General features: G+C 54.8%; 1 protein-coding gene across 1 annotated transcript in view; it reads right to left on the bottom strand.

The window, feature by feature from the left end:
* Positions 1-13,612, bottom strand: part of LOC133354855 (piezo-type mechanosensitive ion channel component 2-like) — a 238,104-nt gene that overhangs the window by 79,537 nt on the left and 144,955 nt on the right. The window contains exons 20-29 of the mRNA XM_061572007.1: positions 13,043-13,075; positions 11,328-11,482; positions 9,294-9,520; positions 8,355-8,531; positions 7,524-7,652; positions 6,443-6,643; positions 4,875-5,079; positions 2,558-2,659; positions 2,105-2,270; positions 1,136-1,379 (exon numbers count right to left, since the gene is read on the bottom strand). Coding sequence (XP_061427991.1) covers positions 1,136-1,379; positions 2,105-2,270; positions 2,558-2,659; positions 4,875-5,079; positions 6,443-6,643; positions 7,524-7,652; positions 8,355-8,531; positions 9,294-9,520; positions 11,328-11,482; positions 13,043-13,075 — 1,639 coding nt within the window. The remainder of the gene's footprint in view (positions 1-1,135; positions 1,380-2,104; positions 2,271-2,557; positions 2,660-4,874; positions 5,080-6,442; positions 6,644-7,523; positions 7,653-8,354; positions 8,532-9,293; positions 9,521-11,327; positions 11,483-13,042; positions 13,076-13,612) is intronic.

Raw genomic sequence — 13,612 nt, 5'->3', positions numbered from 1 at the left:
TCTACAAACCCCCCACCCCTTCCCCCCCTCCCGTGCCTATATAAAGCCACAACAGCAGATCATTATTTCTCACCTGATGACGGACGCTTGTGTTGCGACCGAAACGTCGTGTTCTTTTATTATTTTTTCTATCTACATGACTTTACCAAAAGAACAAGAGTATGGATTTCTGCAGTCACAAAAGCTTCAAATAAAGATTGAAACATGTTATGTTTAATCCTTAATGATAAAAGATCCAATACCAATTCGTGGGGTACTCTTAGAACAGATCTTGGAGGTCAGGTGTCAACCGTGCAGTGGGAACTGACAAAGGGTAGCGAGCATCAACGACATTGACTGTGACGACCTCTTGACCTCACCATTTTTTTAATGAAAAAAATTGTTATTAACTAAGAATAAAAGCAATGGCGGAGCCAGGATTTTCAGATAAGGGGGGCAACCCCTCCAGCAATGAAAAATGATAGAGGAGTTGTTAGTAAGTAAGGAGTTGTCCCTTGCTTTTTATTCGACGCGCGTGCGGCGATGGCGCAGCCATCGATCGAGGGTCGAATTCGAACCGCGCCGTGTGATCGGCATCACGCTCGCTGAAGGTGTTGATGTCTTCAGGGAAGTCGTGTGCTGTATACGGCAACTGCGTGCAATTCTGTGAAACCGCTTTGCCGTTACTTATTGCCAATTATGGACTCAGACTATTGTTCTATCATCTCATAGAGTCCCTGGCACGTAATAATATGCTACACAGTGGCAGTTGCAAAATACCGATTTATTACTAATAAACCCTAATAATCCGATCGAAATTATGTATTTTGATCGGATCATTGGGGGGGCACGTGCAGGCCCCCCCTCCCCCCTGGCTCTGCCAGTGAGTACAAGTGTATTGACACGGACGAGCGATGAGGGGCAGGGGTACAGATATTCTGCAAACGACAATCCCGAGGCTAGGTGCCCACGGGGTAAGTGGAAGGGGGATTGAGCTCAGTGACCTATCTTGACCTCGACTTTAGCAATAGGCTCGCCAACTTACGAACCGTGGCTCAACATCGCCTTCGGACGCATAATTACACAGCACTTGTGAGTACCGCCAGCGTCCGGTGGGGCGTCCGGTGGGGCGGCCGTGCGTGCGGGCGGCACTCACGGAGAGCACGTTCTTCACAATGATGACGGTCACGTTGTAGGCGATCATGTAGTCCCACAGCAACAGCGTCCGGCGCAGCGGCTGCAGCAGCAGCTGCCCGCCGAACAGCAGGAAGTAGAAGCAGCCCACGAGGTAGCCCATGCAGAAGAAGCTGATGCGCATGGTGCCCGCGAAGAAAATCACGATGAGGACGAACCAGAAGAGGTAGCTGAAGAGGATCACCTTGATCATGTCCAGGTAGGACCTGGGAGAGGACGGCAAGAGCACGGGCCCGGTGGCTCAAGAGGTCGGAGTGCTGAGCCGGAGCCGCCGAGTGAATCGGGGCAGCCGCCCGTGATGTACGTACGTACGTATGTACATACGTATATATGTACGTACGTAGAACTTCTTTCGCACCGTACGTAGCCGACCGTGCTAAATCGGAGGTGATGAGCTGGCTGCCTAAGAGTGGCAAGCTGGTGGCTCTGAGCTCGGTCACCAATGCCATTACAAAGACAACAAAAAACCTTCACATTAAATATGCTTCTGCACTGAGTGCTGACCACCACTTGGCAAGGATGCGGAGTCCCCGCCCCGTGGCAGTACACCACCGTAGCACAATCGGGATGCATTTGCAGGCGTTCCATGCACACGCACGGAAAGAATAGCAACGCCATCCCCATGGTCGCCGCCACCCCCTTGATCTGAGGATCCAACAAATCACTCGAGACAGCAAGAGTGGCTTACGCGAACGCTGCCGCAAAAGGTCATGCGTTTGGCGCAACGGTCCCTCGCTGACGACGCACGATTGATGAGCGAGCGCACACGCGCGATTCACACTTCACGCACGTTTACGGTGGATTTCCGCTGCATTCAATGGGACGGCGTAAAACACGAATCGGCGAGGAAATGAGACGGTGACAACGTTGGCGCAAAAATATCGAAATGCTCTTTCTTGATCGCCATCGGCCGTCAGCTCCATGGACCCACTTGCAGTGGATGAAGTCGGGCACGGGGTTGTCGGAGCTGAAGTCGACGGCGTTGAGGCTCCAGCAAACCTCCACGTTGTCCCCGGCCTGCAGGCGCACGGCCGCACGGTTCTCCTCCTCGAACACGCACAGCTGCAGCGACGCCACCAGCAGCAGCATGCAGTCGTCTGAGGGGCCCTCGCGCGCAGGGCGCCGCGCACGGCCACGGGAGATGGAGGGGGGGAGGGAGGAAGGAACACGGAGGTGGAGGAGGTGTTTTCTGTGATAGCGAGGTAAGAAACTCGGTTGCTGAGGTGCCTTGAGTGCTTTGTGAGGTCCGGACACTGAAGAGCGCTAAATAAAAGTAACGATGCATTGTGGCATCAGGTGAGGAGGTGCGGTGACCGATGAGGAGATATGCCATCGCGTGAGGAGGTGCAGGAGTGGTAGGGGAGTAGTAGGTGTGGTTGCTCACAGATGATGAGGATGGGGTTGGGTCTCATTGCGAAGTCGGGAAAGAAGAGCCACTTGATGAGGTTGGAGTTGAAAGTGGCTCCGGCGAACCTCCATGGGTACTCTGGCACGCACAGTGTCCACGCGGCACGCACAGTGTCCACGCGGCACGCACAGTGTCCACACGGCACGCACAGTGTCCACACGGCACGCGCAGTGTCCACGCGGCACGCGCAGTGTCCACGCGGCACGCGCGGTGGGCACGCGGCACGCACAGTGTCCACACGGCACGCACGGTGTCCACGCGGCACGCGCAGTGTCCACGCGGCACGCGCGGTGGGCACGCGGCACGCACAGTGTCCACGCGGCACGCGCGGTGGGCACGCGGCACGCACAGTGTCCACACGGCACGCGCGGTGGGCACGCGGCACGCGCAGTGTCCACACGGCACGCACAGTGTCCACACGGCACGCACAGTGTCCACACGGCACGCGCGGTGGGCACGCGGCACGCGCAGTGTCCACACGGCATGCACAGTGTCCACACGGCACGCACAGTGTCCACGCGGCACGCACAGTGTCCACGCGGCACGCACAGTGTCCACGCAGCACGCACAGTGTCCACGCGGCACGCACAGTGTCCACGCGGCACGCGCAGTGTCCACGCGGCACGCGCAGTGTCCACGCGGCACGCGCGGTGTCCACACGGCACGCACGGTGTCCACGCGGCACGCACAGTGTCCACGCGGCACGCGCAGTGTCCACGCGGCACGCGCGGTGGGCACGCGGCACGCACAGTGTCCACACGGCACGCACAGTGTCCACGCGGCACGCACGGTGTCCACGCGGCACGCGCAGTGTCCACGCGGCACGCGCGGTGGGCACGCGGCACGCACAGTGTCCACACGGCACGCGCAGTGTCCACGCGGCACGCACAGTGTCCACGCGGCACGCACAGTGTCCACGCGGCACGCACAGTGTCCACGCGGCACGCACGGTGTCCACGCGGCACGCGCGGTGGGCACGTGCACAGTGGTGGAGGGGGGGTTACTCCTCAACAACTCATATAAAACTCACATTACAGATTACCTTACATTTTATTGTAGTAAAAATGCAATCATATTATTCGGACAGTATTTTACTTTTATCTAATCTGCGTACAGCGTAAGATAGAGGAACGATGACGATCCCAAAAGGAACGCCTCCTCCTCTTGCCCTCCTTAACCCTTCCCCATTCCGAGACGTTTGCAAGTGGCAGGGTGGGTGTCCCGTTCACCGCCGAATCTCGGCACGCGCGAGCAGTTCATCATTAATTTTATTCAGAGGGGCGTAGCGCCGCTGTTTATAAAGACATTGTTCTCACCGCAGAGAACCAGAGCGACACGACCGCACTCTATAATAGATGGCGCCAAACTGTGCCAGGCACCCTCCCGCATGGCCTTTTACTTCCGATTCCATTCCGATGGCGTAGGTTTTGATAACAGAATGTACAAACGTCATCAAAACGCAATCAGAAGAAACACTGATGACGTCCACGTACGTATTCGTACGTCATCATGATGAGAAAGGGTTAATCACCGACGTCACTCCGCGGCAGGGAGCCGCCGCGCCACACACGAGGCCGGCGGTCACCAGAGGCCGTTGCAAGTTAGGTTGCCCACGCTGACCCACCGGCTACGTGGCCCGGGGCCCGGCACCCTCACATTTCCACCCACCAGGACCCTCTGTAAGATAGCCTTTGTGGGAAACATTTTGAAGACGATGCTGCTGGGCAGGATGCTATCGACTCGAAAACGGTTTCGCGACGAATCCTTCGACCGTGAGACCACGGAAGAGAAAAACATCTAACGTTCGAGACATCGCCACGAACAAAGGTGCTCATGTAGCTTATCAGTTTAATATAAAGTCTTTTAGAATGTCAACTTGTAACGTGCCGCACAATATTCGTTCACTCTCGTAGAGGACAACTCAGAGGCGCAGGGATGCAGCCGCGCAAAGTGCCGGCGCTAACAAATGACCATGCTCTGCGGTCCTCTATATGCTGAGGTGTTATCAACCGATTAAAGAGTGTTTTACACGTGGGAGGAAACTGGAGCACCCGGAGAAAACCCTGCGCGTGCAAAGGGGAAACACTCGATCCCAAACGGATGGAACAACTCGAGTCCACGTTTTTGCTGTACCGCCTTTGCCTGGCAAGCCATGGTACGGTTCCTCGGAGTTTCGCAACGCTCGTGTGGCGATCCACCAACTCTTGCTGCAGCCCTCACGGGGGGGGGGGCGGGGGAGGGGGGGGTGGTACGCGACTGCCGAGCGAAGTAGCGGTGGCTTGCGTGCGCCCACCCTTGCAGAGAGCCGGGGGGATGCCGATGCACAGCAGGTACTGGAAGAGCATGAGCGACGCCAGGAAGAGGCAGTATCGCGGCCAGGCCTGCGCGATGGCCTTGCGGCGCCGGCGGGCCATGAGCGCCAGCATGCAGGCCCCGTGGAGGCACGCGTACAGGTCCATGCGCTGGCCCACCGTGTTCACCGCCGTCAGCAAGCAGATCTGGCCGCGGGCGAGCGGGGGAACGGGCGGGGGAACGGGCGGGGGAACGGGCGGCGCGTTCACACCCGGCAACTTGCTTCGAGGCCGAAGCGCTCGGCGGACACTTGAGACTTTCGTGCTGCAACCGTGAGACTTTGATGTCATCGTGGTATCTCACAGCCGTGCCCTACTACAATACCAATACAACAATTAACGCCCCTTTGTTAATTGTCCTGTGGCTTGGGATGATTGATATCCTGAAGTGGAAGATTAGTTGCTGGATAGAACCACATTTGTTCATGTGATTTGTAGCGTTGATCCTTACCCTCCCCACCCCCTCTTGTATCGACAGTTACATTTTAATGTGCAATTTAATTGAGGGACTGTGTGTTGTTGTCTTGCTGTGGTCTGCGACTGTTGTTTACATTTGGTGTTGACAAATCGGCAGGAATTTCTGTACTTATGCACTTCATTTATATGTATTTATATTCTTTGGGTCTTTCGGTAAATTCACGTAGATAGGTTCAAAGAAAATAACAAAAATCTACTTTGTTATTTTCTTTGAACCTATCTACGGGACTTTACCGAAAGACCCAAATAATATGATTTCCTGCAGTCGCGAAAGCTTTAAGTCACGATAAAGTTATTTATTTTTATTGACTTGCTTGCCTCTGTTCTGCACTATTGTATCGTTTGTTGTTGTTCATCCCGTGACGCTAATGGAACATCCGTGAAAAAGAGCTTTACAGCTCATCGGATTCCTCCTCCAGTTTACATAAAGACTCCGAATCTGAGTGCTTGGCAAGTGGCAGGAAACCGGAGTGCGTGGGGAAAACTAAACACGGACAAGGAGAAACAGCCACACGCTCCGCATGGACGGATTCGAGAATCCGCTAATTTACGGGCAGCGGCAAAAGCAGGCGCCACCGATCCGTGAGGACGCCGCGGCCGCCTGCACCGGACCCACGGAGTGGTCGCAGTACCTCGAGGCCCAACTTGTAAAACTAAACTAAACTATTTTTTATTTCACCAGGTAAGGCCCACTGAGCTATGCAGCTCTTTTTCAGAAGTGACCTGGCCACAAATGATAGCTCAACGAAGTGGCTTATCGTCACGTGGAAATGACGCTGATCATAAATGTGGAGGGAAAAACCCGGAGGACCCGGAGAAAAATCCACGCGACCGTCACGGGGAGAGAGACACGCAAGCTCCAAATATACAGCAGGTATCAGGGTCGGGATCGAACCCGCGACCTCCTACACACCAGGCGAGATAGTTAACATATCCTAGCCTGGGGTAATTCACATATATTATGCATGCACACCATGCCCGTACATCCTGCCGTAAAGTGGTGCAAACTGGTGAGCGAGCGGCGGCACGCTACCTCGAGGCCAAACTTGTAGAAGCCGTAGTTGATGAAGTACTTGATGCAACCCACGATGCCCTCGTCCAGGTTGCGCCGCGACACGTTTTCGAAGACGGTGCTCATGAGCGGCGGCGTGAGGCCGAAGTGCAGCCGGTGGTAGAGCTGCCGCCTCATCACCGTGATCTCCACCACCAGCAGCGCCAGCGCCACCACGTGGTGCTGCACAAGCAGGGTGGGGGGGGGTCATCGTGCGATGGCCACGTGCGCACCCAGCGGTATGACGAGCGAGGTCAAATTGCGATGGGGGGGGGGGGGGGGGGCGACTCGGCTCATCGTGTCTCTGGATTCGATAAAAAACGGTACCACTTGGTGAGGAACAGTGGGTGTCCTTGGCCCCTGGCACAGGAATGTGAAACCTCCACGACTGGTCCAGGGACATGAAATCGAAATGAGCAGCTGCCTCTCAATTCTCACTTCAGTAGCAACGATGGCCTGTTTTGAATAGATTCAACCCGTACGATTCTGGAGCGATCACGTGGGTAGCCAACAGTGGCCTGCCAACAGAATGCCGGGCCTCACCACGCCAAGAAGGAATTTCTTCCGCAGAGATGAAGAGCGCTGCTCTGTAGCAGAGGCACGGTGAGACCTTTAAAGTTCCCGGGTGGCAGCATAGAACATTGAAGGCAAACCTAATTATCCCAGGCTTATGCTATAGATGACGTGGATATGCCTTGTCTCCAGGTACAGGTAAAGATCTCTATGCGGTATATGAGGATGGAGACACTATCTCCGTTTGACAGGGAGGCTTTCGCGACCAATATTATTCATAATCAAGGTTTTTTGGGTTAGATCGCGTAAGCATAAATGTGTCGTGAACCCGCCACCACCCGACACAACCAACCAGTCAGGTTTGTCACGTAAACAAAACGTGTCAATTACTTTTGCTAATTCTGGCAAAATCGCCCGATGATGCTGGATGTAATTACCAGTGAAACGTAACAGGACTCAAAATTGTAATTTTCGTGGATTTACTCTCCAACACACCATTGTGTGTGTGGGCGCCGTATGGCGGTGTGTGGGGTGTGTATGGGCGCCGTACCCGGATGTAGGAGAACACCGGCCGTGATTTACGAATCCCGACCCAAGGCAGGGGATCAACGGGCCCAGCGTACAGTGTGGAGCCTCGCAGCAGCTCCTCCGTCTCCAACGACGTCTCATTCAGCAGCGGCTATCACGCCGCATCGAGCAAGCACATGAACACACACAGAGACACAAACAAAGACAAAGATCCCCCGTATAGCCTGGAACAGACTGTTGAGGCAAGTGCTGTTAGCTAGCACCTATGGAGGCCGGCACGGCACACGAGGGGGTGGGTGGCCAACACCACGCCCGGACGCCTTTGTCTCCCTAGTGGCGATGTTTACACATCACACCAAGTACTAATTTGAGGCTGAGTCGACCTAGGGGAGGCCCAGGACCTGTTCAGATCATCGTCACTGGTCTTGGCCGTGAGCGGGAATCGAACCCGGGTCACCAGGTTCGTAGCGCAGCGCACGAACCGCTACACTGCCGCTCCCCACACGGACACACAGACAAACACAGTTCAACCAAAGCGACGTTAAACATCTCCCCGACTTCATTTAAAACGCCATTGTTGTCAGCCGGCGTTATTGTCCACATTTGGCAAATGACTCAATAGGTATTACACACAGCAGCAATCATCACCCCCTGCTGGCAGACTAGCGCCCGTTTGGAGGTCAGGTGCTGGAGGTCACCTTGTGACCACATGGACAGCTGACACTGGGAACGCCCTTTCAAATGTTTGAGATGCGATGCGATGCGACGCAAGTCGCCGATCGCGTAGAATAAGCGGAGAAATGGTCTGGGTCCCAGCGTCGGGCGCGATGCGTCCCCGACTGACGCTCCGCACCACCGAGCAGTTGCTGGAGTAGTGGATGGGGTCGATGGTGTCCAGCTGGTAGATCATCTTGCAGATGATGAGCACGCACGCCCACACGGTGCTGATGGACGCGGCGAGCGGCCGGAAGCGCACGCATGGCAGCGCGAACACCCAGAGCCCCAGGAAGAGTGAGTTCATCAGGGACACCTGCACAGCGCGCACACACGGCCAGCGCCACCGCGTGCTCCACCACCGGCAGCAGCAGCAGGAGCTTCGATTCCTGCTACTCAGAGCGGGAGGTCGGCAAAACGATAGGTTCAGTGTCCCAAGCGATGACATCGCGAAAGAAGGGTTAACATGAACTGGATGCGGTTAGCATTAACCAGACATCAATAGCGAAGGGTTAACATGAACCTGATGCGGCGAGAGAAGGCTGTCGTCGTCACCTGATGCGTGTCCGTGTTGTACCATGTGTTGTTGTTTGTTCTCCCAAAGTGCTAGGTGCTTGATCTGCATAATAAGCGGCTACGCATTCTAGAGCCACCAACACACGTGTGTGTTGTTTACTTAGCACGTGGTCCTGTCGAGGTCTGAACGAGCGAGTGGGCTACTCGTCTGGAGATACGTTTAAAGCGAGGAGCTTTGTCATCGAGAGCAATTGGCCTGGCTTCGAACCATCTAGAGGAGGGGTCGGCAACCAAAATAACAAGAATATTTTTTTTATTAGAATTCGGTACGAAAAAATAACTCAATTTTTGAAGAGCCGCAATGCAATATGAATACGAGACGTTGAGGTTGTTAATGAATGACGTCACGATGCGGCCCTTAAAGAGCCACCGCACGCGGCTCCGGAGCCGCGGGTTGCCGACCCCTGGCCTAGAGGGTTGAGCCCTCAGCCGCCACCGACTGGAGGCGCGCGTGAACCGGACGCGGACGCTGGGCCACAGCCTGCTGCGTGCCAGTGCTCACGTCCTTGAGGGAGATCCAGATGATGTAGAAGGAGACGACCTTGATGATGTGCAGCTCCAGGATGCGCCAGGCCAGGGTCTGCACCTTGCGCAGAATGTCCACCGACTTGAGGAAGAGCACCGTCAGCCGGTCGAGCACCAGCATCCACTTGTTCCGCTCCTCCTCTTCCTCCTCTTCCTCCTCCTCCGTCTCCATTTCATCGTCCTCATCCTCATCCTCTTCTTTCTCTGACAAGGCAAAAGTGTGCACTCTGGATCATCAGTGCCATCTTTACTCATCACTGCATCGCGCGCATTCAGGTGCGCTTCTGCGGCTGTCTTGAACGCTCTTCCTTACGATATTAGAGAGCCCACTAGACCTATGCACTTTTTAATCATCTAGATTGATAAACTAATTTCTTTAGAACTGCTTTTGTGTTTAGTTTGTTGTTCTTCCCCCCGCACCTTTTGCACCTAATGGCTACATTAGGTGCAAAAGATCTATCCACTGCTGGATGAAGGCTTCCCAAGCCCCACAGTCCCGCAATGCAACGATCCACTGAGCACCGACACGCTCAAATCACGCGAGCCGATTTCATCGCTCCATTTTCACACTCGACGTCCTTCCGGTGCGTTCCCTCCCTTGGCTGTCGCTCCATTCTGAGTCTCGACGATCCGCCATCGTCCCTTCTGGTGACAGGTCCTGGGCACCACGGTGGCGAGCTCCCTTGCCTGCTATGCAGGTCACGGGTTCGATCCCGACCCTGGCGCCTGCTGTATATTCAGAGTTTGCGGTGTCTCTCTCCCCCTGATCGCGTGGATTTTTTTTCCGGGTCCTCCGGTTTGCCCTCCATGTTTGGAAACATGCGTTTAGAGTATTTGGCTGAAATAAATTAACACGTGATAAGCCACTTCGTTGAGTTATCATTTGTGGCCAGGTCACTTCTGAAAACAGAGCTACGTAGCTCAGTGGGCCTTACCTGGTAAAATAAAAAAAGTTTAGTTTTAGTTTACGTCCAGCCCCAGCAAACTTGCTTGGCTGAAGGCAAAATTATGCTGTGCTTACTCTGCTCAAGCATTTCACCTGCGTGTGTTCGCTAATCCCTATTTTTCTGTCTCTCGAAGTAATTCCAAACATGCACCTACCTCTCCACGCTTCAGTGCCTTCTTCACAAGTGTTTATTTATATCGAGGATAGCCCCAGCCATGGGAATGTGGAATGTTCCAGCACCGGCTCAGGGTCGCCGATGAATATAGCACTGCCCCACACTCGCTGGAGCAGGGGCACGGCCTCACACCCTCCAGGGTGTCTCTCATCAAAGGGCCCGCGTGTCAGCAATGACACGTCACACTCTCGGCTGGCACGGCCTGAGGTCCACACAGCTTCGGGTGCCTTTACAGTTGAAAATGGAGTGGTCACGTAAGACGATGGAATAAAAAATAGGTAATAGGAATGTGAAATTTCCACCACCGGCGGAGACAGCGTGGAGATTATGAGGGGAAAAGAGGGTCCCATAGACAGCAATGCAATCCCTGCCAATCCCCTGTGGTGATCCTTAAGAGGGTTTTTTTTGGTTAGATAAAGTAAACATAAACGTGTCGTTAAACCGCCACCACCACCCGACACAGCCAATTAGCACGGTTTGTCATGTAAACAAAACATGACAATTCGTTACTAGTTCAGCACACCGGTGTGTTGGAGAGTAAACCCACAACATTTATAATTCGAGTACGACGTTTCGCCATTACTTACAACCAGCCTGAACTTCTATTATGGATAATAATATTGATCGCAAAAGCCTACGTGTTAAACCCACTGTGGTTACTTTGCCATCGCGGGAGTCATAGGTGTCGCGTGGTTGGCATGGGCCCTGGTGGGAGGAACGACACACGCGGTGCTCTCTCCAACACCGCTACAACCTCTTCGGAGCACAGCACCGGAGCCCCTCCGGCTTGTGGGCACCGGTGCAGTTGCACTGCCTGCACGCCCCGTAGCCGCATCGTCGATCGTCGTCACAAGCGGCACCCGTCGTCGCAGCGGTGCGACGAATCTTACCTCCGTCGGGTGGCGGGGAATCCCGGTCCTCCGTGGAGTACTCCGCTGATTCCTTCTCGTCCACCGCAGCCTCTTCCCCGCCTCCCGGCTGCTCCCCTACCGCTCCATTTCTCTGCATGCCCACGTCCGGGAGGCTCCCCTCGTCCGTGGCAAGCCTGGCGCACACGGCACAGCTTGTAGTAGGAACGTGGCACGGCGGCAACGGCAGGCAGGCGACCAGAACATCCGCGGTTGACGCACGTGGCGCTCGGAGGGGGGGGGGGCGAGGAGATGCGTGGCGTGCGACGGTGGCGCGCTTGACCAATGGGTCGACGGTGCGGGGTGGCGGCAAGCTGCGGACAATCGACTCGATGACAATGCGAGGCCTTGCTCAATGAGTGCTGCGGTCAATGGCGATCCCCGAAAACAGGGAATGAATGCGTGGAATGGCACAAGGCGGTGAAAGAGAATGATGCGTGCTGCATACATACAACGTACGGCAACCCCTGTAGCGTGATCGTGTTCATGGGTGGGCATAGAACCACTCAGAGGGGGGGAAAGCCCGTGGTACGGGAACCAAAATCTAAGTAAATGGGAAAAGCGAAACACGACAGTAGGGCAGTGTTTCCATGGTTACGGTGTTCACGGCCCTAGCGAACTTTGAGAAAAAACCGCCACCACTGTTAAATATCGCATCAACTTTTTTTTCTACTTGACTGAGAATTTAAAAGCGGGCTGAAGCGAATGCTAGAGGACTGAAGTACAGAATATAAAGTTGGCATTGTACGTGTACTCATGCACACACATGAATGTAAACATCGGAATGAAAACAACAACAGTCCACCGAAGAGCCTTCTAAACTGTCACAGCAAATGCTGATGGTGGCTGTTCAGGCCGAAACAGCACACATGCCAGCACCGTGCATGCCTGGCCATCTCTGTCTCCCAAGTGTTGCTCTTGCCACACTACCCCACGCCTTGCCCATTATTCACTCTCGGGCTGAGCTAGCCTCGGGTGGGTCCAGGCCAAGTAGAGGTCACCCATTTCCCGTGCGGCCTTTAGAAATTCAACCTTAAGTTACTAGGATGTTACCACAATGCAGCCACAATGTGTTTAGTTTGTTGTCCTTCCCCCGCACCTCTGTTCAGCACGGTTGGCTACGTACTGTGCGAAAGAAGTTCAACATGCGTACATATAATCATCACGCCGCACGGCCGCTAAGCAGCATGCAGAGATCCCCGGAGATCTCCCCGCCTACAGACCAAACGGGCGAGTGCTGTCAGCAAGCACCCATCGAGTGTGGCGTGACACACGGAGTGGTGGTGTGGCCGGGAACCACACAAGGCTGAGTGAACCTTGATGAGGCTTAGGACAGGTTCCAACTTGCATGGCAGAAATCAAACCTAGGTTTCTGAGAAAGTAGCTCAGTGTGTTTGTTAGTGACTCCCGGGATCCTGTCAACTTCAGGAAATGGAGTGTGCGTCGCGAGCTTAAGAACTGATTTTAATTTAAGCGTCGCCACGCCCTGACGAACCGCTATGCCACCACTCACCCAGCGCCACACTGCGACGCACGAGGACAACAACAACAAGAACTGCGACGACAACAACAGCACAGCCCCGTGCAACGATGCACCGGGAACGTGGTGGAATGGAAGAGTCGAGGGGGGTTTGGCTCATGAACGTTGGCTTGGAGGAACCTGCTCAAGCCAATTCATGGCACGTACACACACTTACTGGGGACGCCTTTTGCCTAGATTTTCCTTGATGCTGGACACACAGGGGAGAGCGTTAGTGAGAGACGGAGGGGGGGCAGGGAGTTACCAGCAGAAGCAGCAGCACCCCACACCCCAGCAGCACCCCACACCCCACCCTCACACCCCACACCCCACACCTCACACCCCACACCTCACACCTCACACCTCACACCCCACACCTCACACCCCACACCTCATACCTCAGCAGCACCCCACACCCCACACCCCACACCCCACACCTCATACCTCAGCAGCACCCCACACCCCACACCTCACACCCCAGCAGCACCTCACACCCCACACCCCACACCTCACACCCCACACCCCACACCTCACACCCCACCCCCCACACCTCAGCAGCAGCAGCAACGCGAGCCAGCCTAGACGAGGCCTGATCCTCGCAGGACTAGTCTAGCTCCGCTCAACAAGTCCACTTTATGTTTGCTTATAAATATATATTTTTGTTTAAAGGCCATTTTCGCAAGTCCGGTACTTATAGAAGGGGCGTGCACAAAGTCATTTAATTACTTTTAGTTCGTTTTTTCTTGGC

The sequence above is a fragment of the Lethenteron reissneri genome, chromosome 49 (genome assembly GCF_015708825.2).
Source record: "Lethenteron reissneri isolate LAM-NWPU_2019-01 chromosome 49, ASM1570882v1, whole genome shotgun sequence".
NCBI lineage: Eukaryota > Metazoa > Chordata > Hyperoartia > Petromyzontiformes > Petromyzontidae > Lethenteron > Lethenteron reissneri.
The sequence above is the reverse complement of the archived record's forward strand: the minus strand, read 5'-3'. Positions and strand labels throughout refer to the sequence as shown.